The sequence below is a fragment of the Haemorhous mexicanus genome, chromosome Z, assembly GCF_027477595.1.
Source record: "Haemorhous mexicanus isolate bHaeMex1 chromosome Z, bHaeMex1.pri, whole genome shotgun sequence".
Taxonomy (NCBI): Eukaryota; Metazoa; Chordata; class Aves; order Passeriformes; family Fringillidae; genus Haemorhous; species Haemorhous mexicanus.
The window spans coordinates 67,694,356-67,716,866 of record NC_082381.1 but is presented as its reverse complement, the minus strand read 5'-3'; the positions used below and the strand labels follow the sequence as shown (position 1 = coordinate 67,716,866).

General features: G+C 36.3%; 1 protein-coding gene across 5 annotated transcripts in view; it reads left to right on the top strand.

The window, feature by feature from the left end:
• The window catches only part of PIK3R1 (phosphoinositide-3-kinase regulatory subunit 1), a 60,439-nt gene extending 38,841 nt beyond the window's left edge, over positions 1–21,598 (top strand). For 3 of the 5 annotated variants that reach the window (XM_059837022.1, XM_059837023.1, XM_059837024.1), the window contains 11 exons: positions 9–210; positions 406–485; positions 10,503–10,605; positions 11,285–11,383; positions 11,505–11,685; positions 12,135–12,260; positions 13,258–13,400; positions 13,674–13,850; positions 13,948–14,016; positions 16,399–16,569; positions 17,026–21,598. In XM_059837022.1, the coding sequence (XP_059693005.1) occupies positions 9–210; positions 406–485; positions 10,503–10,605; positions 11,285–11,383; positions 11,505–11,685; positions 12,135–12,260; positions 13,258–13,400; positions 13,674–13,850; positions 13,948–14,016; positions 16,399–16,569; positions 17,026–17,215 (1,541 nt within the window). In that variant the 3' untranslated portion in view covers positions 17,216–21,598. Of the gene's footprint in view, positions 1–8; positions 211–405; positions 486–6,670; positions 6,965–8,911; positions 9,114–10,502; positions 10,606–11,284; positions 11,384–11,504; positions 11,686–12,134; positions 12,261–13,257; positions 13,401–13,673; positions 13,851–13,947; positions 14,017–16,398; positions 16,570–17,025 lie in introns of those variants that run through there. The other 2 variants (XM_059837027.1, XM_059837026.1) reach the window with 2 other exon arrangements.
• The last annotated feature ends 913 nt before the right edge of the window (positions 21,599–22,511 follow it).

The following is a 22,511-nucleotide window of genomic DNA, read 5'->3' as shown; positions in this document are numbered from 1 at the left end:
GCTTGCAGAAGTGCAGAGCTCAGAGGAATATGCTCAGTTGCTGAAGAAACTGATCAGATCTCCAAATATACCTCCTCAGTATTGGCTCACGCTCCAGTATTTGCTCAAACATTTCCTCAGAGTTTGTCAAGCCTCCAGCAAAAATCTGTTGAATGCAAGGTCTCTGGCTGAAATTTTCAGCCCTCTGCTTTTCAAATTCCAGATAGCAAGGTATGTGGGTCATCTTTACTATATTTTGTACTGTAAATATGAACTAGTTATATACAAAATAAGATTAATTAAATAATTTTCTGACCTTATTTCTGATGTGAGGGCATTGTAGTAAATTTTTTCCATTTTTAAAAAATAATTAAAGTAAACTTTTGTATTTCTCCTAGTTCTTACTGCCTAATCCCTCTCTTGCAGCTCTGATAATACAGAACATCACATAAAAATCCTAGAGGTTTTAATCACAAGTGAATGGAACGAGAGACAGCCTGTACCAGGTAAAAAAATATTTTTAATTTTAAAAGTTATGTGTTCTCTTAAATATTAAAATTCAACTTAATGACTGTAAATGCTTGCAGTTTTTTCTATTTAAATCAAACTTAATGGAAAACAAAGGTGCACAATTACAGAACTAAGCAGAAGTTGTGTGTTTTATAGTGGTATGCAATGTTTGTTTTATAAGAAATAGTATTTTTCATTAAAATAATTTTAGCGCCAATAGCGTTTGTACAGCCTTAGGACTTTTGTTCTCTTTCAGTAAACAGCACATTGGATTTTGTGAGTTTAAGACCTGTAAACAAGCAGAATGCCTATCATATAATGGTGGGGGGGGCTTATTCTTGGGGTTTTATTGAGCTCTCAGTTTACTCCCAGGCAAATTTTCTTAGATTTGCTATACCATATGGAGACATTATTAACATACACGTATTTTTTAACCCAGATACACAAATGATTTATTTGTCAATATCAATAAATAATGTAAAAAATATTAAGAGGAAAGTTCCTTGTATTAAGAGGAGAATTAGTTCCATCCAGGAAAGTTAAATCCTAACTGAATTTTTTCTGTAAGTTAACATTACAGAACTAATTAAGTCAACAAATAGTAAAGCACACCTCTAATTTATGGAAAATCCCTGGGTTTGAATCAAGTATTCGGTAGAAGCAAGGCAGAGTTGCTAACTATGTGCAAAGGAAATTATTAATGCAGAGAACTTTATGTATTAGCTGAAAGCAATTCCTTTCACAGCATATTAACAGAGAATAAGCTAATAAAAGAAAGGGTGAATAGAACATGGGACATCTACACCTTTCCCACCTCTGTAGTCAAAGGACAAAATAAAAAGTTCATGGCAGTAGGATGTGTAGAGTTACTTAAGATCTGAAGAGCTAGAACACAGCAGAAAAGTGCTTTATTTCCTGTATTTCAGGTAGGCACATTGTATAATCCTCTTCATCAGCTAATGATGGTCTTCATTAATCTTAATGAAGATTAATTTAAAACAGCTAAAATTTTTGTTCCTAATGCTCTGTTTGAAAGGCTTTTCTAATCTTGCCAGTTCTGTTAGTTAGGAAACTTTCCTAATATTTTGTGTACATCTGTTTTCAGCTTGCTATTTAGTTTTGTTCAATTTTGGTGAAGTAGTTAACAGGGATTTCCAGAACCACTGTGTATTTTTCTGCCTAATGCTTTGTAACAACCAGGAGAGGCCAGACTTACAAATTTGTCCTGTTTTACTAAGAATCAGCAAATAGCTGCTAATTATTAAAGAATTATTGTCTTTGTCATGTGTTTCAAGCCTTAAAAAGCAAAACAGATTCTAATAGTCTGGTGCTAATAGCAGTTTTTGTAGTTACATGTTTGCAAATGCTTAGGAGTATGTAAATATATATGTCTAGAAGCTGGTTGGGAGGTTACAAAGGAAGGGTCAACAGTTCCTTCTGTTTCAAAGCAAGAATTTTATAAGTTTCATTTAAGAGATCACTTGGTTGCTTATCTGCCCAAGGTTCTTCATGTGAGGAAAGTATAAAAGTGAAAGGTGTTGATGTTAGAACTACTAATGAGGACAAGGAATCTAGTCATTCTGAGAGTGTCATTAAGGTGCTTGAAGAAATGCCATTATATCCACCAGATTTATAGGATTTGACACTACATTAATAATTATAATGGAACACCTGATTGTTTTTAATATTGCTTCTGCATTAATTAATATAGCACGATGCAATCATTTACTTTGACAGTCCTAGGAGTTTTCATGTGATCTGTTACAAAAACAGAACTCCTTCACTGTGCATTAAAGTCCATTTTGTCTAGTAGAATGCTTTTTAGTAGAACATTTGCACATATACTGAAATGCTGGGAAAAAAAAAAAAGCCCTCAGATACAAATTTTCAGGCTTTGGAGTGTTAGGTTAGCTGCCCTCAGGCCTGTAAGGAGCTTGAATAATTTTCTGAAGTTGAATCTTACTAATATGTTCTGTGAGTTTGCAGGATTAGGTCATGGGTCCATTTCCACACCAATATCATTCTGAACATCTGAAGTGGTCTATTTTTATTGCTCTCATAGAACTATAAAAAGCACTCTAAGATGTGTTTTTCAGAATTGTCATCTTTAAGATTATTGCTTTTAGTGGCTTGATTTTCCATAAAGACTGTTTAGCTAGACTCTAATAAAAAGAAAATCCCAATAAAATATACCTTATTTATCATGTAAGTATTTTGAGAATTACAATCTTAAATAGATCTGTGCAAGTGGAGAATTTGAGAGATCTTAAGCAGAAAGTTTACTTATTGAAAATAACATCATGATAACTAAGTGATAACAGGGAAGCTAGTGCTGCCAGGTTTCTTCTCTTTTTCACAGGCTGGAGTGATGGCTTCCTTCCTTCTCAATTCTTTTTAAGATGAGAACATTCCGTCTAAAACAAACTGTGCATGAAGTTCTAGTGGTATCATCTTCTCCGGTGTATAAATACATTAAATGTGGTGTTAAGGGATAACCAATCTGAATAGCTGGCAGATCTTTGCACAGCTCTGGGTTTTTTTCCTTACCACATCACCCATTAATTATACTCCTTACCTGAAAACACTAGAAAGTAAGCAGCTGGACCTTACATCATACTGTATTTTAAAATTAGTATCTTAAATTAGGCATCTTCAGTTGGACATCTTTTAGCTAGAGTGGTGCTTCTTGGATGTCATACATGAAAAAAAGAGTTACTCCTAGACCATTACTTGACTAACTGCAGAACATATGGGTTGGGGTATTTTGTCTGTCATGGTGTTCATCAGCAAACTGTAGATTCTAGTTTGTGGATTAAAATAGTGCTTAGTCCTACACAAAAATACTAAAGTTAACAATACCTATTAATAGAAGCGTATATTTTTGTGTAGCAGATGAAGACAAAGTACTGTTGAAGGAGAAATAAGGCTGGAAAAAATTAGATCAGTTTTCTGGTTCTTGTCTCTTTCTTCAAGTTTGTCAGTAGGAAAGAATAAAAAAGGTGGTGTTGGTGGGCCAGGTAGGTGGTTTTTGTATCCCATCTGAACATCCCAGTTTGATGTACAGCTGCACAGACTTTAAATTAAAGAGCACAGTGAGAAACAAAGTACAAGCCTCTAAATGTGCTATCCAAAACAGTACTATTAGGAGAAAATATCTTACTTGTAACATATTTTAGCAAATAGTGCTGCTCAGGTGTCACAGAATCTCACACTTCATACAGACTTGTGAAGGTAAATAGTGGAATATAGACTATATTAGGCTATATTTGTAGGTACAGAAGACTGGGGTAGTTTTTCACTTAATTGTCAAGGATCTTAGAGGCTCCTAGTTTTTCTTCCTGGAGGTGGCTTTCCCTGGATGAAGATCCCAAAGCTGCCCGTAGTAGGTGTAGTAAGTGCTCAGAGCAACAGTGTCTGTTTAACACTCATAGCTGCGAAAGCAGGCCACACAGAGAAAGTTGGGAAGTAATTTTGGGTGGGGAGTTTAGGGAGATAGGGGTCCTTTCTGGAGCTGGGGTGTGTAAGAATGTCTGTTTAAGGAAGGCAAAGAGGAAGTGGGATGTGGCAAGAGAGCAGGGGGATGTGGGGAGCTCGTAGCGCTGCTGGTGAAGAGCAGAAGAGGAGCTACAGCAAAGAGCTGCCTGGTATCAATTAATCAAAGCCTCCAATGGCCTGTGCACTGACTAGAGCTGAGCTGCTTTGTCTGGGCTGTCTATCCCAGTTTATCCCTGTTTCTCAGGCTTGTATGTAACATTGTAAATAATAGCTCAGACTAAAATACTGCAGGCTGAAGAAGTAGCTTTTATTACTTAGAGCATCATACGCAAGAATGAGTGAGGTAATAAGGCTGCCTTATATGTAACTGCTCACTTGGTGGGGATGAGGTGAAAGTCCTGGTAGCATCACCAAGGTGCAGAAACATTGTTTTTGGTCACAAAAAATATTCACAAGAGTGGTGGCGTAACAGCTGGAGCAGGGCAATGTAAAGGCTGATGCAGTTCCTCCTGGAATTTGATTCCTTCCAAAGATACCCTGTGTTGTTACAGGCATTTAGCCTAAGACCACAGTCCTGTCAGTAGTGTCCTGGGGACGTAAACAAATGTGTAGGAATGCTGTCAGTTGTCAAAACTTATCTGCATCGTGTCGGAGTCTTGGCTGGACTGCCAGCAGCGCCGAGCGGGGTTTGGAGCAGGCAGAAGGCTGCGAGTGCCAGGCACAGCAGATGCGGTGCCCACGGCTGGCAGGCAGGGGGGACCGTGTGCATCCGTGTCCTACCCAGCAGAGGGCTCCCCTTCTAAGCTAATAAAAGTCAGGCTTTATCCCTGACCTAACGGAAACCGCAATGCTCGGCTAACCTCCATATTTTGGAATGCTGTATCCTTGGTTTAAGTTTTCACACAAGCCAGTGCTCTGTGTTTCTCAATACCTAATTGCAAGAATTTTGTAAAAGTGAAACAATACGTACAACATTATTTGCATTTTTACAGATTGTTATGTCCATGTGCAGGTATGTATGTGTAAAACACATGGAAGCATGTAAAACTGGATAAGTTCTTTTCCTGCTTCAGACATAATATTTTAGGGAAAAAAAGTGCTATGTTAATAGAAGAACACTGTGAGTATGACTGCAAGGAATAGTAAGCTACAAATTAAATGGGCACCACTTAGGATTTTGAAATTTAGATAAAAAGAAAAGACTTGGCAATATTTGAAAATACAGGTGTGCGCATGCCAGTATCTCTTTTTGACAAGACACTTGTATCTCTCCTGCAGGATAATGAGGAACTCATTATCTCTGTGTGGGTATCTGTGCTTTTTTAGTTGATAAAAAGTGAACCAAGTTTGCATTGTCTTTTCTCCTCTGACCATATACATCTGTGTTGTGGTCCTAAAAACCAAGAAATGTTCTCAAATCCTTCTGTAATTTTAACAGTAAAGAAGTATATTAAGTACAGTCTGAAGCTGAATTAGTTCAGAAATACAAGTTTCCACCTCCACTTGAAGTAGGCTGTACCTTTTATGACTCTGCAGATTTAAATTATATTTAGAAGTGACAACTATTCAAGTAGGCAGAGGCTAAAACTGGGGAAGCAAGGGATTGTTATTGGTGAAGCTAATCAATCAAGTGCAAAACATCAAAATGTACTGCAGGTATTTGGGATTTCATTATTAGATGCAAGTGATGTTTCAAAGTGTAGGAGGATTTTGGTATGTGAAGTATTAAGGCAAAAACTTTTCAATACTATTTGACTGTCTTAAGGAGCAGCAAGAAGATCTCAAAGAAATTCTCAGTGATTTTATTAGAAATTCTCACTGTTTGCAAGAAGTGTAAGGAAAACATTAGTCCCCTTCTCCCCTTTTCTTAATGTGTCTGCTTCTCCTTTTACTTTTAATTTATTTTCTTTTTGGAAGTTTAACTGGCAAAGAAGATGACCTCTGAAGGCAGAGGGAAGTAGGCTCTTCGTTTGCTACTCTGTTCCTTTAGCAATTTTGATCTTCACCAAACACTAGGGCAAGGAAAATGGATTTAACCTAAGCTCCTCCTTCTCTGTATAGTTCCTTTTCCCACCTGTCTGCCCAAGAAATGAACAATCCTGATGTACTGGAAACCACCACGGATACAGACAGATTTTTTTTGGTTTTTTAAAATATTTTTAGTATATAGGAAATTGATAGTCTCACAGCCTCAGACTAAGGGTCTTGAAGCAGCACCTATATTTGTGATGCAGCATTAGCATGTACAAGGTGATGCTGTACTTGCAAGCAGGCTGTTTTGCCTGCACAAGGCTGCTTCTAGAGATGCAGCTCTTTTCAAGGAAAATTTTTATTCTATTTTTTTCTGCAGTTAGCCACTTCCTGTATTTGGCCGTTCTTGTGCTTTTCTCATTTTCAATGCTGCATGCAGCAGCCAGTGATAGGGACTATTTTAAGGCTTCTTACAATGGTCTTCTCATTTACTTAGCTAAAATGAGAAAGTTAGCTCTGCCTTGGCCACTTGTTAGTTGATGACAACTTTTACTTTGAATCTGGCTCCCATCCCCCAGCTGAAATTCCTGGCTCAGCAAATATTTGAACCTACCCAAGTTAATCATGAAACTGAGATCTTTATCTGAGAGGGACGTGCAAGCTACTGAGGGTGGTGGTTTCTTTTTTTTTTCCACAGTACTGAAGTCAGGTTCACTTTTTAATGATGAACCAGAGTAAGTGGATACCTTCTGCACAGCACAGAGGTTTAAGCAGTTGAGAGAGGGCTTGGATTTTCTCACTGCAAGTTACAACTCTTTTAGGGGGTTTTATGGAACATTGGTTGGAAAGCAGAGCAATCTCTTTTTCTTCATTGCTTCAGAGAAGCTTCCTAGCAAATGGAGGTTTTAGGGTTTATTTTTAAGCAAGATTTTTATAACAGGAAACCAATATTGGATTGTATTTCTGACTGTTTTACGAGAGTGATCATTTGTGATGCATAATTTACAAAGTAAGTGATTTTGAATTTCTCTGTTTTTTTCATCATCTTGTGGAAGTATTATACTGTAACTGATTACCAGGTAGAGCTTTAAAAGTCTTAAGATACAAGAATTCAAGTCTAGTACTTCAGTACCTCTCCAGGTTATATACGGAATGGGTAATAGCCTATCTGCCTCCTCTGTCTTTTCTTGCCTGCAGGCTAGGCTAGTCTGAGCTGAGCACTAACCTGATTATACAAGTTTGTTCAGTCCTAGATTTGGCCACCACTGAAACTCTAGGGGAGTAATTTTTCCTGAAAGTCTTTATTCAATGGAATAAAAAAAAATTACTGATCCCATATGAGACCTAAAAGCAGCAATGCAGTTTTTATAGGAAATCTTTGTAACTGAATTTAAATAATTACCTTGGCAAGTTACTTGGTTGGGTAGCAGGTGGGCTAAACCCTGAAGTTTAGCATTTAGACTTATGTCTGGGGTGATTTTCATTTTGGAAATTGAAAGAATCTTTGGAGCATATCTACCTCAACAGGAAGGGGAGAGTCTACTTCAAAATGAAGCTTCTTAATGTACAAAGTAAACTAGCTTGCATCTTTTTGTATTTGTTTGTACTCCAGGCATGCTCTTGTATGCTGATGCTTGTCTGAAAGGGGTAACCTGCTCAGGGGCACAGACAGTGGAGGGGTATGGGGGAAGGGCAGGAGTGAAATATTTGGAAATCGTATAAATTGTGTTAATCTTTTTAAATGAGTATTTGTCAAATAGAGCACATTGCAGCTGTTCCACAATTTCTTAAGATGTAAGGCAGAGATAGTTGCTACAGCTAGTTGTAGTTATTTTTTGGTCTCTGGTTTTCTCCCCCTATAGATTATAGCAAGTATATTGCTTTACATAGCATTCTGCTCTGAAGTTAATAGTCTATTCTGTCCATGTTTCTTCCAATAGGTCAGAGAGAGTTACAGACAGTGATGAGGGAGTTAAGATAAAATATCTCTAAATGGTTGGAGGATGCTGCTGACATAAAGACAAGGGGTGAAGGAGACACTGACAAGAGACTCTTGCTTTTAAAAACAATTAACTTGATAAATATATCAATGAGAATAGGGTAGAGAAACTGTGTGAAAAGGCAGACTAAATCTTATTGTGTCCTCACAGCCTTTTTATATTCAGCAAAACCATTTTTGAATGGTTGTTTGCTCAGTTATAACTTTCTTCCATTGTTTGAGTGAATCAGCTGAATGTAAGATTACAATATTTGGGGTTTAGATTTCAAAATTAACTAATATAGATTGATTTGAATAGTGGTTATAATAATGGTAAGAGAGGAAGACATCTCTGCAGTAAGCACATTTATATCATAATATAAACTCTATCATACTTATGTGCCCATAAAAATAGCAGAAATATGCAGAGTTTAAAAATATAATCCATATTTCATTATGTGGATATAGATATCTCTCCGTGTGTTTATTTGAAACGAGTGTGTAATGGATATACACACACAGTCATGCTCTTCTGTAATGCATCTCTAATATGTGCAGTAGTTATAGAATCCTTTAAAATCTTTTTGAATGGCAAACTTCAGGCATTTAAGCAGGAGAATGCACCTGAGATGTGAGCAACCTGCTTCTGAAGGGAGCTGCCCTGTGTGTAAGTGTTGTGTGCGCCTGTGTCTAAGAGCTACGTGCTGCAGCATATCAGCCTTTTGTCATCCTGCCAGGATTGGACTGTACCATGCTGCAAAGTCAGGAAAATGAGCCAGGAATATGGGCAAGGAGAGTCCACTTGCTCCTTTTGCGTGAAATACCAGCTTTATATTGCAATTCTGCTAAATGTAGATTCTTTCCAAAACTGAAATTGTTTTAAGATTAATGTAGAACAAAATGAGAAAGCAGGAGTGGTTTGGTGACATTATTTTGACATGATTGGCTGAGGATTATGATGTAATAGGTTACAGTGCAGCCCCTTATAGGTTTTAAAATGAATTCCAAGACACCATTACAAAGACAGCCTGACTCTTTTCTTGTATCTGAGCTTACTCAGTGAAACTCATACAAATGTACAATACTGTTTGGAATATGGAAGAACTGGATATAGAATATCCTAAGACAGATATAAATTGTGGCACAGACTTGATGTTTTACATAGAAATGGATCCACCAGGTAAAACTGCAGTCTTATTATAGAAGACTTAAATTATTTTGGTCTTTATAATAGCTGCTGAAAAATTGTTACTGGATATGTAGGGTTTCTTTACTTTGTTATTGATACAAATAGTTTTCCTTTTTTCATAAATTAGAATAAAATTGTGGATTAGTGCATGGTTGTAGTAATTAGAATCTTAACATATTAAAATACCTGATTGCTTACTTAATTGAAGTTTTACTGAATTGACCTGTTTCTGTTTTGATTTTATTATGTCAGATGTAGTTTTAGTCCTGCTATTTTATCATGTAAAAATTGTATTTCTTTTATTACTATTTTTGCTCTCTCTGTTCCGCACTGTGCCTAAAAGGAGATGCTGTAGTAACACTCATATTTCCTGAAACAGTGATTCCAAATCATTGGTTTGGTTTGTTTAAGGAAAAAACAATTTTAAAATCTAGCAATAGTAATTGAATTCCTGTTGTAGCATCATTTTTTTCATATCATATGAAAGTATTATGCTATCCTGATATTCCTTGCAACTTTAAAAACATTGTCTTTTCAGCCTGGTCAAAATATACAGGATGGGAATGTTGTACTTAATGGAGAACTGAAGGAGCTGAGTTGATTTTTAATCCTGATTCCAGTGTAGTCCCCCTTGTTACTAAGTCAGTGCTGCAGTATCTTCTCTGGCACCCACTGGTATACATATGCAGCTTTGACATTGAAAAACGGGGGGGGGTGGTTAATCAGTCCTGGCATTTGGAACACAATTTATTCTGTAGGATACTAAGATTAACGCAAGGGATATTTGGGTCACAGATGGGTTTCTTAAACTGTTGGGTCTGGTTTTTTTGGTTTTCTTGAAAATCATTGCACAGAATGCTGAGGATTTCAAAACCCTGATTCTTCTTCAAATATACTGTATTGCTATGGGTTTGCATCTTTTATTACTCAGCTTCTAGGTAAGAAAGCAGCAACATTCCTCTATGATCATTACATAGAAAGATAAAAAAAAAATGGCATGTTTGTTTTATTACTTGTGTTCACCCAGTTATGGTGAAAGAAGGTAAAAGCAAACTTCAGATTTTTTTTTTTCTCAAATGCTTTCTTCACAGGGGCAGGAGTTGAGTATGGTGTTATATTTTCCTTAAAATATATTATTGCGAGATAATATCATTTTTGAAACAGTAAAACTTTATTTTGAATTATTTTGTTTTCAAATTTCTTGATTCCTGTAGTGTCTTTTAAACTCTGTTAAAGATGGACAACTCTATTTGGTAACCAGTTCTTTTTTTTTAACACACTCATAGAATTATAAAATTTATGCAATAATGTGTAATTTCAAGGAATATATGGTCATGTTTTCAGTGAGTTACAACTTTTCTTCCCCCCTTTCATTTGCAGCACTGCCTCCTAAGCCACCGAAACCCAATACCGTAACTAACAATAGCATGAATAACAACATGTCATTACAAGACGCTGAATGGTACTGGGGGGATATCTCAAGGTAAATCACCTCAAGACATGTATTTCTTTTGTTTGGCTTTGTCCTATTACTGCTGTACTATTCTGTGTATATGTATTAGGCTTTGAGTATAGAAAATTCACAATTTTAAGAGCAATTTTATGATAGTTTCCACCATAAACATATTACAGTTAGCTTCATTCCAAATTGACTAAAAATTTACTGGCAGTCACTAAGAATTTAGTATGCAAAATGGTTGTTCTGTTACTTTAAGACTTATATGAAATGCTAGCATGAAAAGATAGCACTAAGAAAGAATTTTGTTCTTGTCTTTCATTCAGAACCTTAGCTGTAGCCACCATAATCAGCAAGTCAGACTAACAAGTGCCATATATTAGCAACATTTTTATCTGTACTATATATAGCTGTATTAGAGCAGCACTGACTGCTCCAGTTGGATAGGCTTGTATGAGCAAGCAGAAAGAGCTTTGCATGAATAATTATTTTGTCCAGTAGTGAGAGCACAGAGTATGCCATTTTTTATCCCACTTGTACTCTAACAACGTTAAATAAGTAATATATAGTTGTATTAATATGGAGACATAGAAGGCTTCTAAAACACTCTTACTTCAAAACATTTGAATTTGAATTTCGAGCTCTGTGGAAGAATGAGTGTGTGAGAACTGATTGAAATGATTGGTTACTTTTGCTTTCATTTTAGAGAAGAAGTAAATGAGAAGCTTCGAGACACAGCTGATGGTACCTTTTTGGTACGAGATGCTTCAACCAAAATGCACGGGGACTACACACTGACACTGAGGTAAGACTAGTTACCCTGGGTCTGTAATACTTTATAGTAAAATGCAATAACTGCTCTTAATGCAGAGTATTCTTAGGAATACTTGAAGCATGGCTAACTTTTCAATATACTTTATTTGCAGGAAAGGAGGAAATAACAAATTAATCAAAATTTTTCACCGAGATGGAAAGTACGGCTTTTCTGACCCATTAACGTTCAACTCTGTGGTTGAGCTAATAAACCACTACCGGAATGAATCTCTAGCCCAGTATAATCCTAAACTAGATGTAAAATTACTCTATCCAGTATCTAAGTACCAGCAGGTAATTTAGTTTATTTTCTTTCCATTTCACTTAAATACAGAGAAATTATTGTTGAACTTGCCAAACATGAAGAACTTCAGCTCTGTTACTGTTTGAAAAAATCATGTGGGTACAAAACCTGATATTTTTGTTTAAAACCAACTCCACGCTTTGCATGTAAATATTTAAAACTTTAAATTATGCAGGTATAATATTAGGAAATAAACATCTTAATAATTATCCCACTCAATGGTGAAATATGTAATTTTCAGTATAAAGCTAAACACTTGCAATGCAAATTTCCTTTTTGTCAATAATATCTCATTTGCATATCATGCATTTAGTGCATATTGGTGAAAGAGGAGTCACATTTCCATGTAATTATTTAAACATTTTTAAGCAGTTTTGTCCAGAAAAGCTGGGCAATATAATTGTTTCCTTACAGAATATCTTTCTGCTCATCATTCCAGGATCAAGTTGTAAAAGAGGATAGCATTGAAGCAGTAGGAAAGAAATTACATGAATATAATACCCAGTTCCAAGAAAAAAGCAGAGAATATGACAGGCTCTATGAAGACTACACAAGAACATCTCAGGTAAACTGGATTTGAACCAAAGGGGGAATGGAAGACTTTGCAGATTTTGAAGAATATTATTGTGCTTTTGTATTTTCATCTTCCTACTCCTCTCTTCCACCACCACTGCATTGCCCTGATGTGCTTGCTCAGAATAGTGCAATTACTTACTCACGTTTGAACAGCCACCACCTGTAAACTAAGCCACCCTCTGCCCAAGTCTGAAAGCTCCATCCAAAGCAAGTCTGATTTACAACTGTCTTGATTTACACCACTTCTGCATACTGACCTCATCCAGCTGAGTTACAGTTTTCAAGGCACATTTTCAGGGAAGCATTGCATTTTATTTTGAGTTTTTGAAGGGTCTGATTTACCTATGCAGGATAAAGAGATGAATTGTGTAGACAAAATTCAGGAATGAAAAGCTGCCTCTTTCAGCTTAATCAATTATTAGCCATGCCTTGAAGTGACACTGAAAGTCCAGTTTTAAAGTCCCAGAATCAAGACTGCTTCCTAAAGTGTGCAGGAAATACACCTAAAAAGAATTGAAGAAAATGGGAGAATTGCCGCCAACTTGAACTAATGTCTTAAGACCTGGCTACCAACTAGGTATGTAGAGGCAGGAGGGTAAACCAGATAACCTCCTGAGACCTGTCAAGGCCACCTTTATTTCAGAAAGCCAGGTGTGCCTCTAATGACTTGAGTTCATACAAAGGGCAAAGTGCACTGCCATAAGGTTCTAAGCATCAATTTGTTTATATAAATCAAAGATTGTAACTGATTTTTTTTTTAGCAGTTCTATTTCTTGATAAACCTCATCATGGAAATCTTACACAGTGACATTTTTGTGCAGGCCTGTTGTCTCTATGCCATGAGGCTCAGCAGACAAAATATGTTTTGATAAAGGGATATTGAAAGGAAATTCTCCTACAATATACTGAAGTGTTTCTGTGATACAAACCAATAAATCTTCCCCTTTATCTGATAACAACTGCAATAACAATTATTTTATTTTCAGGAAATTCAAATGAAAAGAACAGCCATTGAGGCATTTAATGAAACGATAAAAATATTTGAAGAGCAGTGCCAAACACAGGAAAGATACAGTAAGGAATACATTGAAAAATTTAAACGGGAAGGAAATGAAAAAGAAATACAAAGGTCAGTATTTGATTTTGAATATCAAATTGTATGATTTTTGAAAAAACAAACAATGCCAAGTATAAGTCTGCCTAAAATTGAAGGAAGATGACAAGTTTGAAACTGTTCAGTTGTAAACAAAGAAGCCTCAAATAGGGTGGACATGAACTGGCAAAATGTATAACTATATCTAGAGAAATAATCTGTTCTCTTAGGTGTCTACACCTCTAAATAACAGAGTATAAAGTTATGAATAAGACATCAAAGTGTAACCTACCACATTGTTCCATCTAGAATCATGCACAACTACGAAAAACTGAAGTCTCGGATAAGTGAAATTGTGGACAGCAGGCGTAGATTAGAAGAAGACTTAAAAAAGCAAGCAGCTGAATATAGAGAGATAGACAAGCGTATGAACAGCATTAAGCCAGATCTCATACAGCTGAGGAAGACAAGAGATCAGTACTTGATGTGAGTATCATGAATTAACAAATTTTAAGTTGTTTGGTTCTTAATAGTATCCAAATTTTGAGACTAAAAATTAATTTAATTTACAATTATTGTGCAGGTGGCTGACTCAAAAAGGTGTTCGGCAAAAGAAGCTAAATGAATGGCTTGGAAATGAAAATGCAGAAGAGTAAGTATTGAAAGATTTAGATATTTCTGGTATTTCAAATCACCTAAATACAGAAGTGAGATAAGGCATATTTAAGTCTTGGACCACAAAGAGGAAATCTCAAGCCTAGGTCTTCAGTAACAAGGCATGCTATTAAGACATGACAGCCTACATAATGCAAGTATTAGAAAGGGTGCTGTCTCACCCTCTACTCTCCTCCTTTTTTCAGCGAAGTGCATATTCAAGTTACTGTAGCAAAGCACTGAAATGTAACCTATGTCTTTTTTCTTACCAGCAAAATTAAGTTTGTAAGGTGTTAGTACTTTAGAGAGATGTCATACAGATGGATAAATTATTCAGAGGGTCTCTTAGGCATGAGCAGGTTTTTCCAAATCTCAACTGTGGGTCTCATGATGTTATCCAGTATAAGGGTACCCACATCATTGTGTCACATTGCTATTGGAGATGAGGAATTTGTATGTGCTGAGGGATATCCTGTAGTTTTGTGGTCTGTTTTGTTTTTCTGGAAAATGGCAGGGTAGTATTCTGTCATTTCATACAGTTGGTTTACTGTAGGTTCTGACAGAGGGTAGGCTGATAAATGCATTTCATTTCATTCCTGGAAGAAAAAGGCAAAAAGTGCTTGGGTTGTGTAAACATAGGCCAAATTTAAACAAAAGCAAGTCACAAAATAATATCTGAAGCACAGTAACATTGAAAAATGAACAAATAGAAAAATCAAAATTGTCTCAGTAGTATTTGTATCAACATTTCCTGCCTATGTAGTTTCTTGTGCATCCCTTTTATGCTACCTGGTTGAATATAAAATGAAAGCAGCAGACTGACAATGACTGTAGTGCATTCTGCCTTGCATTCTGGCCTTGTCCATATCTATTTTCATTTGGCTTGGTTTATTGTTAATAAATAAATTCTTACTGTTATCCTAGAAATTGTGCTGATCACTGTGGTAGAAGCAGGAGATAAAAATGACATGCACATTTTAAAGACGTGTTGGTTTCTCAGTCTTAGCACAACTCAAAGATGAGATATTGTAAAATATGTAGGCACCTGTTCCCACTAGTGTTCCTATATCTTAGACAGTAGACAAAGAACACTCTGTGGGTTTAATGTAGCATCAAAATAATAATGCAACTGTTTAAAGAAAATCTTCATTTTCTCACACTCTGATACTCCTTGCTGGCAAGCGTGGTAACTGCTGAAAAATTAAACTTTTAGAATATGGCTTTTCTTCCAGAGTTGTATTGCAGAATAAAATCCCCCAATATAATAAGCACAATGAAAACAAGAATTGCTAGCTCTAGATGCTGGTTGAAAACAGAGCCACTACTGAATGTATGCGAATGTCGTGCAGGTCAAAAGAGTGATGGGATAAAGCACCTGGAGGTAGTGTTACCTGAAAAAAAAAGAACTTTTTATGAAAAATAAAATTTTGTGTGCGATTGCTGGTTTCTGTTGACTACTTTAAGAATCTTCAGAAAAACAGAACCATAGATGAGTGAGAAGTTATCTTTTCTTAGACCTAAGGAAAACTAATTAAAAGCCTATTACAGAGATAATGAATGCATTAGCCTAACACAGACTTATTGCAAGCTGAACAGGAGAGGGAGAGCCAAACACTACAAGCTGTTGTGGGATTGGGGAGCTCTGGAACTGCAAAATTCCAAGGTGATACCCACACAGCTGAACCAGATGCTTCTTTTTTCATAGTGAGCTTTAGCTCAGAAGGTTCTCTGTAACTCTGAATCAGCTTTATAGTTGGTTGCTGATTTAGTAGAGAAGCATGTATTGCATGCTACTTTCATAATCTCATAAGGGGCGGAGGGGGGGAAGAGAGAGAGAGAGAGAGATAGAGAGAGAGAGAGAGAGAGAGAGAGAGAGAGAGAGAGAGAGAGAAAGCACTCTACTCTTGCACCTTTTCACAAAGCCATTCCCCTATAAATAATTAATGCCTCCCTATGTAACTGCTCAGAGGTTCTCTAGGCAGAAGCTGTAGTTGATACATTGCATGATTTTTCACTGCTGACCAAGTGTTCTGCTCTTTGGAAATGAAGCTGACTCAGAGGGTACTGATTTTGTTGGGCTTACTATTTACCAAAACAGTGAGCAATGCAGAAGTACTAAAGTGCTCACAGTATATTCTGAAAAATAACACATCATCTTTTTATATTCTTCCTAAAATTTACATGAGTGTTCTTCAAAGAAACAAGAAACAGAGCTTATATTTTACTTTTATGCAGTAGTTTAAATGGTGCAGTATGATTTAGTTTAAATCCTTAGTTTTACCAAGGAGGCATCCTGCTAACCACTGTAACATGGAATAAAGACTACTTAATTAATGGATTTTGTTCTTTGTTTCACAAACACATTTTTTGTTTCCAACAGCCAATACTCTATGGTAGAAGATGATGAGGACTTGCCTCATCATGACGAGAGAACATGGAATGTGGGAAATATCAATAGAAGCCAAGCTGAAAATCTGCTGCGGGGAAAACGAGATGGAACATTCCTTGTTCGAGAGAGCAGCAAACAAGGCTGCTACGCCTGCTCTGTTGTGTATGTACCCTAACTTGTGAACGTTATAACCCACATGCAAGGGGCTGCCTTCAGCTGGGGCAGATAGTGACTTGCATATGCGCAATTCCTCTTGGATCTTTTGACTTAGTAGCAGGTCAAGGACTCCTGAGGCCATTCTTATTGCTGCTCCATTTTCTATACAGCTCCAACCTATGCCACTCCCACAGAGGAGCCTCACTCAGAGGGGAAACCAAAATATGTGTGCTCTCCTTTCTGTGCAGCTGCTAAGTCCTGCCTATCTCCTTCCTCCCTAAGCTAGAATGACATTCACAAATTTGGACTCAACATAGGTTTTTACCATTTTCCTACAACAAAATGGAGGAATTCTATGTACTAACTAGCATCTTAAGATGTATTGCTAATACCTTATTTTCGATCTTAATTTTACTGTACATGGAAACTAAAGACTGATTGTTTTTGTTTTTGTTTTTTTAGGGTGGATGGTGAAGTAAAGCACTGTGTGATAAACAAAACACCTACTGGGTATGGATTTGCAGAGCCATATAACTTGTACAACTCGCTCAAAGAACTGGTGCTACATTACCAACACACATCACTTGTGCAGCACAATGACTCTCTCAATGTCACGCTAGCCTATCCAGTATATGCACAGCAGAGGCGATGAAGATCCTAATACTCTGGGTTGTTTTTTGGTTTTTTTAAAGAAAATACTTGGCAACATTGAGGCCTCTGGAGAGAAAAGGCTCCTTTCAGCTTTACTCAAGAATTTGCAGTATCAAAGCTAGTTGTCTTCGGATGGAACTAAGGATTTCCTTCACAACTGCAGTGGGAGAGATCACAGTGTTATGCTGTGAATGTATGTTTATAATCTGAAGTGCTTTTTGGTTTTTTTTTTTTTTTTGTAATTATAAAAGAAAAACACAAGAGAAAAATCCAAACCTGATCTCCCTGCAGGGACATAGAGGCCTTTAAGCATGGTGCTTGTTTACGACCACTTCTGAAGCTTTACCAGCTAGAACATTGGATTAACTAGACACAAGGTATAAGAGGTCTGTGTCATTCAGTTATTGGAATTTCGTGGTCACAATCTGACTTGGAATGGTGTTGCTGCACTCAGTGGATCCAGACATACAGCATTGTGGTTCTATTTTAGTTTCTGGTGAATGATATGTAGCAGAGTGGCACTTTCATTTCTAAGAGACACTTTAAAAGGACTTCAGTTACAGTATGTTGCTCAGAGTAATTGTAATAGCAAAGTGCCAGGAAGTGTTTTGTTTAGATGATTAAAAATCCTGTTTTAAGAATATATTTAAGACTGAAGAAAACAGGATTTTCAATGGCTTACAGTGTATAATAATGTACATAGTACTGGATGACTAACTGTCGTTGGTGGAAACTGTCAATACCAAACTGCTTTGTTTTTTCCTTTTCTGTTTGCTGAAAGCTGAATTTTTAGACTATGCTATGCAATACTGAATTTTCTTTAGGCTGTAGTGTCAAGCATATCTACAGATTAAGCTTGTTTTTCTTGGTTTTTTGTCTTCTTTTTTTTTAATTTCATTTTCCTAAGGATATTCTTCCTGGTGATTACTTTTTGTTAATAATTTCCTTGTTTGTTTGGGGTTTTTTGTTTTGTTTTGTTTTGTTTTAATGTACAGGGAGCCAGCAAGAGTTGGCTTGAAAATTTAAACTATGAAATATTTTACAGTTTTCAGTGTATAGAATATTGAGCTACTAGCTCAAAGTTTAAAAATTCATAATTTTTTTTTTTGACTGAATACTTTGTTGGGCAGTGCCTGATAAGCTTCAAAGCTGCTTAATTCAATAAAATTATATGAATATTACAAAATATCACTGAGTCCAACAATACTGTTTCAGAGATATCTTTAGAATACGGTACCATGCTACATTTGCATCTTGAAGCATTTTGGACTTCTTTCCTGATTGTCTTTGTATATGGAAGACAAGGAAAATAGTGTATCCTTCTTTGATAGTGACTGCAGAAATAAATGGGGATATTTTGCTACTGCAGTGTAGAGTGTAGATAGTTTGGATCTCAGAATGAATCCACCTTCACAGTAAATAAATGACTTTTTGACCTCCTGTGACAGAATTTTTGCCAGCCTGTAAAGGTATTTTCATTTCACATGAAGGAAGTTTCTCCAATCTGTTGCCTAGGTTTGTTTTTTGTATTAGTATTGTGGAAAAAAAAAACCTTCCACCTCTACTGAGAACATTTGGATACAATATAGAACTAATTAAGGCTGGAAAATATATTTTTTGAAAATGATTAGGCTATGATACGTATTTTCAAAAGTCTGTAGGCTGAGGCAGTATCAAAGTGAACACTTCCTTAATTTTAGGGCACCAGAGACTTACAAAATCATGTTTCAGTTAATGGAAACAAATACATAAATCTCACTAAAACAGTGTTACCCATAATCCTGAGATAGTTCACTGTCAATGGCTTGCAATAGTTCTTTATTGTCCTGACCACTCAAGAAATTCACACATTGCAAATCAATAAAGTAATGACATTCAGAGAAATCTTGGAAAAGATTTGACTAAGTGAACATATGAAATTATTCTTCCCCCAAGACGCAAAAGATAAGATCTATTACTATTAAGGAGAGTTGCACACACAATCAAAAGAATGAGACCCATGGAGTTCCCTTATAATAGCTCTGGTTAGAGATCCTCGTGTTTTATTTCAAAGTACACAATGCTTTATAAGCTGTTGGAAATAATAAGAAGAAAATTGACAGTCTCCACTAATTTTTATATTATCTTTTCATTTTTTACATTGTTAGTTCAGTTCTGAGGCTGTAAGATTTTTCGTTTTATTTTGACCTTGTGGTCTAAATTTTTTTTTTTTTGGTGGGTTGTCTTTGCTTTCCTATAGGTGTATTTTCTTATTTATATCCGGAAACAAGATCCAACAAATACTGTTTCATGATAGTCATCACTTAGAAAATTATTCTGAATATTTTTCTGATTAGAAGTTTAGTTTTCATGCCTTCCCTTTCTCATTCCATACTTTTTTCAGGCCTGTAGGACCATGGGAATCTGTTATACTAATAGCTGGTTAATACCACAAAAAACACCAACAATAACTCTAGCATGCCAGTTGTACTACTGGGCTTGAAGTAACAGATTAGTTCAATATACAGCAGTTTAACGCTTATAGCAATCCAAGATATTCTTTGGACATGTATTAATTTCTGAATGTTAAATATTTTAAGAGTAAAATTGTATTTTTTCTCTGTAGGCAAAATATATGTAATCTGAATTGATGTTTTACGTAGCATTTGTCAAGAAATTTTATCATAGTTAAAGCATTTGGATCTAATTTTCCTCATATTAAGAAAACCCCTGCTATGTCAGTGGGCCATATCCTTAGCATGCCCAGCCCAGTATGGAATATAATTCATTCCTGTGTGCTGTGCAACTTCTCTTTGTGCGTGGCTGTAGCAGAAAAAAAATAGTGTGTGTGCAGATTTGACACTTGCTTTTCTTGCACAAGCAGCAGTGAGAAATTAGCCCTATGTTGTAAGGATGAATGCTTAGGGCTTCTTAAGGGGATGTTCTGCCTACACAGGGTCTGTGCAATTTGCAGGGATCATTTATGCCCTCAAATTGGCATGAGTGGGTTTTCTTTGGTACTTACATATTGTGTGGCCTCTGCATTTCTCTCCCTACTTAATGCACAGAGCTAAGTCCTGCCAAAGGCCCTATTCACTGCAGAGTTGTTTGTCTTTAATGTACTATATTGTTCACTCCAGTTTTGATCTGATCTCAGACTACTATATACAGAAAAAAAACATGGGGATATAACTGAAGAAACACAGTGTTTTTCTGTATTTCTATTCATGCATAATTTTTTCATCGAATATAATCAATGGATGGGCTATGTTACTTTTTTTTTTCTGTTTTTTATTTGCGTAACTTTTCATTTTATTTTAAATTGAGTTATGCTGCATTGCAGCATCTCTTTCACAAGGCCTTTGAAAGGCACGAGACATAGCAAAGAGAACCAAAACTCACAGGCAAAATTTAGAGTTTCTGATTTAATTCAGTTGAAATATGAATTTGCAGGTTGGGGATGCATATCTGTGCATACTCATACACACTTGCTGTGTTTATGTATGAACAGTTCCCAATATAGATACATTTTCACAGAACATGATCGTTTTGCTGAATTTAGTAAGTGATATCATTAACTTTGTTTCAAGACGCACACATGCACACTAGACCTTTGTGGGTGCAGCATGTTTCCAGATACAGTTAAAAAACTGAGTTTCTGTGTTGTTGGATAGTTTATTTTAAAAAAAAAAAAAAAAAAAAAAAAAAAAGCTTGTCCGTATGGTTCCGTTATCTTGTCAAGCAATCTGTAAAACCAAATCTTCAGATTTTCTGTTTGGTGTCAACTGTTCTGTAGTGAAAAAATGGCTTTGTCTTGTAATTGGCAATGAAATAATAATGCTTGGGAAAACATTCAGATGCTTCTAATGGGGGAAACTGCCGATTTTCACACAGTGCTTTTGCTATGCATGGTATTAAGTTGGGAAAGTGAATCCTGATACTGGTTTTTTTCAGGGTCACTTTAGAAATGGGCAGCTCAAAGCATAATGCCTCCCATGGGACAAGGTTACAAAGTGCAACATTTTATGTAGAGTCATGTTCTGTTTACTGCAGTTAAGACTAAACTGTAAGAGTTGGTAAGGTTACATTGCACTTGTCCTGATGAGATTGCATTAGCTGCCCAAGATGCTGCTATTTTATTTTATTTTTTCTTCTTGTTTTTTGAAAATAAAGCTCTGTTCTGTTACATGTCTTTAAAACATTAAGATTGCTTTGTTTTAAAATTGTTGTTGAGGAGGTGGAGAGTAAAGCAGATTGTACATTGCCTTTACAAGGCAACAGTGAAAACATGCCTCCTTAGCGTTTTGTTCAAGCTGTAGAGTTGATGGAGCTGTGTCTTGTTTTTGAGTTGCTTTAAAAATTGTAATAAGTCTTCAAGCAGAATAAAGGTTGTTTTGAAACTGCAGTTCATTTGTTGAGGCTTCAATAAGGACCGTGATATCTATTTACCAGCATCCTTGCCTAACTCTTCCTGTCAATATGATGCCTTCCTTGAAAATGATACCCAAATGCTCTTATTATTAGAGGAACTAGGGAGCAAATAATTTCAGCTGACTCACAGCCATTTTGTGTCTTGAACTGAATGAGGTAGTTGAGTAGCTCCAAAATAATCTCATCAAACAGTGACAAAATGACGGTTTTGCTCATCGCATACTATTGCAAAAACAGTACAATGCTCATGAGTTGTGATCTGCCTCTTGCAGTGCAGACAAAGTTATGGTTCTTCTGAAAAGAGTGTGAGTTTTGTCACTGATTTCCGTGAAGCCGTCAGAATTTGCAATTGAAAGTCATTTACCAGCTTCCTGTCTGCATCTAATTGTGAAACCCAGCATAAGACTGAAGAAGAGGGAGGAAGTTTGGGGGGAAGGGGATTGGGTAAGGGCAATGGTGAATATTGTTTGCTCCCCCTCATTATTGGTATATGATATCTGACTTCTTCGAGTTCATTCATATCTTGCCCAAAGAGAGGTCCTCCAGGGAAGTCAGCCAGCTACTCTGGAAGAAGAAAGAGATTCCTATTCCCATTCTGTCCAAGGTTTTCATTCTAAAATTTGCTTACATATTGCTCACACTAATGTGGAAATATTCTTGACTGAGATATTCAGCACCAACTTGAACAATTTTTAACAACCACAACATTGTCACTGGCCCTTAGAGATTCTTACAAGAAACTTAGACTGAGGGCTATTACTGTATTTTTAGCCTGCTTAATAGCAAGAGGGGCTAGACCTCCAGCACTTGCATCTGTTGCAGTTTTTCTCAGAAGACTGATTTTTTTATACTGACACTGAGTTTATCTCACTCCTGCCCCCTGAACC